At 35.5% G+C, this 4,197-nt stretch overlaps 1 protein-coding gene across 1 annotated transcript; it reads right to left on the bottom strand.

The window, feature by feature from the left end:
- Positions 1-1,746: 1,746 nt before the first annotated feature.
- On the bottom strand, positions 1,747-3,926 carry LOC120079546 (LOB domain-containing protein 27). The gene is made up of 2 exons (XM_039033762.2): positions 3,075-3,926; positions 1,747-1,855 (listed from the first exon to the last, which is right to left on the bottom strand). Exons 1-2 carry the CDS (start codon positions 3,923-3,925, stop codon positions 1,747-1,749), a joined length of 960 nt encoding a protein of 319 aa, XP_038889690.2. The 5' UTR covers position 3,926.
- Positions 3,927-4,197: the final 271 nt, after the last annotated feature.

Raw genomic sequence — 4,197 nt, 5'->3', positions numbered from 1 at the left:
CCGTTGTAAGCGACAACAAGAGTGAGAATAACCCCTTCCACCTCTTCCTCTTCCTCGATAATTTCGACCAGCACCTCTCATGTTCCCATTTTGTCCAAAACGTCTGGTGTCGCAAGGAAAGGATTGAAAGGCAGCCATGGTCGTCGGGGTGGGTTTGACTGCCAAAGATGGAACTACTATGGTCTTTGATTCCACATCAAGCATAACTTCAAGCTCAGCAAGGGTTAATGTTGTGTCCCTCGTGCGAATCGATGTCTGGAAGGCATTGTACTCGATCGACAGGTCGTTGAGTATATGGAGCAGCGTTTCTTCATCGTCAACTGTGACACCAGCGGCGGAAACCCTGTCAACAAAAATTTTTACCTTGCGAAAGTATTGTTCAACGGTTTCGACAACTTCCTTTTTTACAGTATAGAGAGCAGAACGGAGCTCCAACATGTTGGTTCGGGATTCTGAGGAATAACATGCTTCAAGACTCAGTCAAAGCTCTTGGGCAGTTGTTGCATACGTGATATGAGAAAAGACAGTTGGGGAAAGGGTAGCATTGATCAAGGTTATGAGAACTTGATCTCTGTAATCCCATTGAATGTATTCGGGATTGGGCTCACGGGTTGGATAGGGGCTGCACAGATGCAAGATGATTGAGTGTCAGATGGGACTTGAATAAATTGAGGAAGAGGTGTAGAGTTATCGAGATGTCCAAAGAGGGCATGAGCTCGAAAAATGGCTGATATTTGGTATTTCAACTTAACGCAATTAGTGGAATGAAGCCTAACAGGAACAATGTTGCAAATGTTGGAGAGAAGACCGGAGATTTGAGCGGTGGAACAGCAAGATTGGGTTGGGAAACGAAAGGAGGAGCCATTGTAGAGAAGAAGAAAGGTATTTTCAAGGTTTTGCTCTGTATATTTTCCACATCTAGAAATGTGAAGTGAGCACCCATTTATAGTAGGGTGATAACGAGATTTACGAGGGTGATTTACATAAAAATAAGATCTAATAACAAATTAACAGGATGTAAGGTGTTACAACAACTTTAATATATCTAATAAATATTACTATGGACGATCCTTCATATATTGGAAATATGATATTGTCCATTTTATACATAAACTTCCATGACAACTTTTGGTAATTTCCTCACTCCACTTATAATCTTTTCTTTTCATAGCCAATCACTCTCAACCTATTCATATTAGAATGAAGTTGGAAAAGAGAAGGGAGAGAGAGAGAGTGGTTGGCAAAGAGAGAAAGAAAGATATATAAAAGAGAGATTAGAGAGTGGAACCTGAAGGGAAACGGTAGCACCAGCAGTAACACCTCATACTCTCCACACTGTTCACGAGACAAAATTTTAGAAAATAAAAAAATTAAAAAAAATCAGAATTTGATAGTTTTATAATTTATTTTCAAAATTCAAATTTTTTTTTTTTTTAAAAAAGCTTCATCATCATGGAGCACTCAAAAAAATGTATATATAAACATTGTCATTGATCTTATTAAATAATTGACATATGTTTAAAACTGTCACATGATCTTCCACTATATATACAAAAATTGAGGGGGGAAAAACCTAAAGAGGGTCAAAACCGATGTCACCTCTTTTATTTTTTTATCAAACTGAGCTAAAGAAGCCATAGTTAAAGAATAAAGAAATGTTAAGAGAGAATGAGAAGGAATGGACTCTAAAAATAATGCCCTTACATCTACAAATTGATTCGGGCTCTCTATTTTATGTTATTGGTCTTATTTGACATGGCTTGTTAGACTAAAGCAAGCTGCAGCGTTCTTGAGGTCGGTCCTAGAAACATATTCAGCTGATGTTTCTGATACATCTTTGAGCGTCGATTCCGCACTGCACCAAATCCCCAAAAATCCATCAATTTTCACCCTCATCTTCAAGTATATATTCAAATTTTAATCGCACCCGTTTTTTAGAGAAAGATATTTAATATCTCAATTAGATTGACATATTCTTAATATCTCGTCACACCTTAAGAGCAATAATTAGGTGCAACCTACACCTAATCACATGCTCCCTACATTTGACAAATAAAAAAATATAAAAAATTAATTTAAGAAATTATCACTTGCCAATTGTTATTGTAAAATAACATAACTTCGTAATTCCATAGAAAGAAAAATAATCAAAATGCTTAGTTAAAAAACCAAAAAGACTAATTAAAAAACAAGTCTCCCAACCTTTATTCATAGAGAAAGGTTGATCAACCAACATCAGTGTTGATGTCATGCCTGAACTTTGCGTGAACTTTATTATGAACCTCAAAGTATGAGGTTTGGTTCCCCACTCCACATATTATAAAAAAGAAAGAAAAAATTATAATAGAAATACTCAAAAACATTGATTTGGCTTAGTTCACAAGTACCTATATATATTCTTTCAAAGTTTGAAGAAGGTCGATTTTGATATCGAGACGAGCTATCGATTCATATTTCTGTAAATCAATTTACCCTCGGATCATATAGTGCTAAATCAATTTACCCTCCGATCATATAGTGCTTGTTACAATTGTTGTAGTGGTTTCAAGACTAAAATTTTTGGAGTGGAATAGTGGCAATGACTTGATCTCAATTTTCGTCCCAAAGATTAATGTTACCAAAGATAATAGGTACGTTTTATAACAAATAGCTTGTATAGTTATAGTTGGGAATATTTTGTAATTTAGCCTGAAAAAAAAAAAAAAAAAAACAAATTGCTTTCGATTAGAAAACAAGAAATCATTTAAAATGGGCCAATTATAGTGGTAAAATACATAAACTAATTTAGTAACAGACTTGGTTAAAGCATTTATGATATCATTATGAATATACAAACTTGTGAAAGTTTAATTAAATACATGGACACCCAATTTAAAATCACCGTATACACCACGAATTCATATATGATATGATTATATCACAATATACACGTCCAATTCAAATATAACAAATGTGATATGATTACATCGTTGTAACAAGTAGTTGGATATAGTCTTTTTAACATAAAAATGGGGACTATGAATGTGTTTTTGAGAAAATTAAGGAAAAGTATATTAATAAAAATAATTACATACCTAGAGTCGCATGCTTCTTTAGATTCAATATACGATTGTCGATCATCTGCAATTGTGTCAAATGGAATTTCATCATAATCATGAGAAATTTCCATCTCTTGTTGCAAAGGGTAACCTTGAACTGCCGGTATCAAATTAGATTGCATCATCATGGAATCAACATTGCTAATATTAATCCCATAATTATCATTGTAATGTTGTTGAATTCTCAATTCCTTCAACATCAATCCATTATTATCATCATTATCAACAAAAATTCCTCCATTGTTTAAATTTCCAAATAATAAATCACTCCCATCTGTTGCTTGATTTACAAGTAATCCCGAATTGTACGGTTGTTGTTGTTGCTGCTGCTGTGTATAAATCGGATAAACGCCGTCGTTGCTTCCGCCAATTCCTTCCACGATCCCGACGTTGTTCATTTGATTATACTGTTCCTTCACCATATCTACCCTAGTTTTAACTTGTCGAAGCTCTTCGACAACTTGTTGTATTTGATAATGTAATTGCCATATGACACCGCAACAACCATGAACCGGAAACCTAGATCGCATGTTCGACTCGTAGATAATTGAAGTCATCGTCTCGTCTTTCTGCGACGGATGAACTTGTTTTAGAATTCTCATTATATTGCGCACGCCGAAGAGACGGTGGGCGTTTTGGAACATCTTCGGTTGATCGGCGGGGAAATATGGAGCTAACGAGCAGTCTTTCGAGCAGCGGCGGCGTTGGTATTTGCAAACAGCGCAGGCTTGGCTTGTGCCGCCTTTAATTGTCATAGTTAGAAGCCAAATTATGGAAATTGAGGCTAATGTTTTGGTGAGTTTGGGGGGTAATGTTGAGCTGATCATGAGTGTTTGTGGTAGTGGAAGTGGTGCGGGGGGAAAGTGTGAGGAAAAAAATTGAGATTAATTTAGATCTAACTAAAATGACTTGGTAAAATGAGTTTATAAAGTTTTGCCGATTCAAAAGGATGGCTGATTCCAGATCTATTATGTGGCGACTTTCTGATTTTTTTTTTTTTTTCCTTTTTTACTCGCTTTTTATTCGGTTTTGATTTGAATATTGCCAAGTAGGATTTTGACCTAACTGAAAGTCTTCTATTTTTGTCCCTCTTTGTGTA

The sequence above is a fragment of the Benincasa hispida genome, chromosome 6 (assembly GCF_027475165.1).
Source record: "Benincasa hispida cultivar pf3 chromosome 6, pf3_genome.v1.1, whole genome shotgun sequence".
NCBI classification, from domain to species: Eukaryota; Viridiplantae; Streptophyta; class Magnoliopsida; order Cucurbitales; family Cucurbitaceae; genus Benincasa; species Benincasa hispida.
The sequence above is the reverse complement of the archived record's forward strand: the minus strand, read 5'-3'. Positions and strand labels throughout refer to the sequence as shown.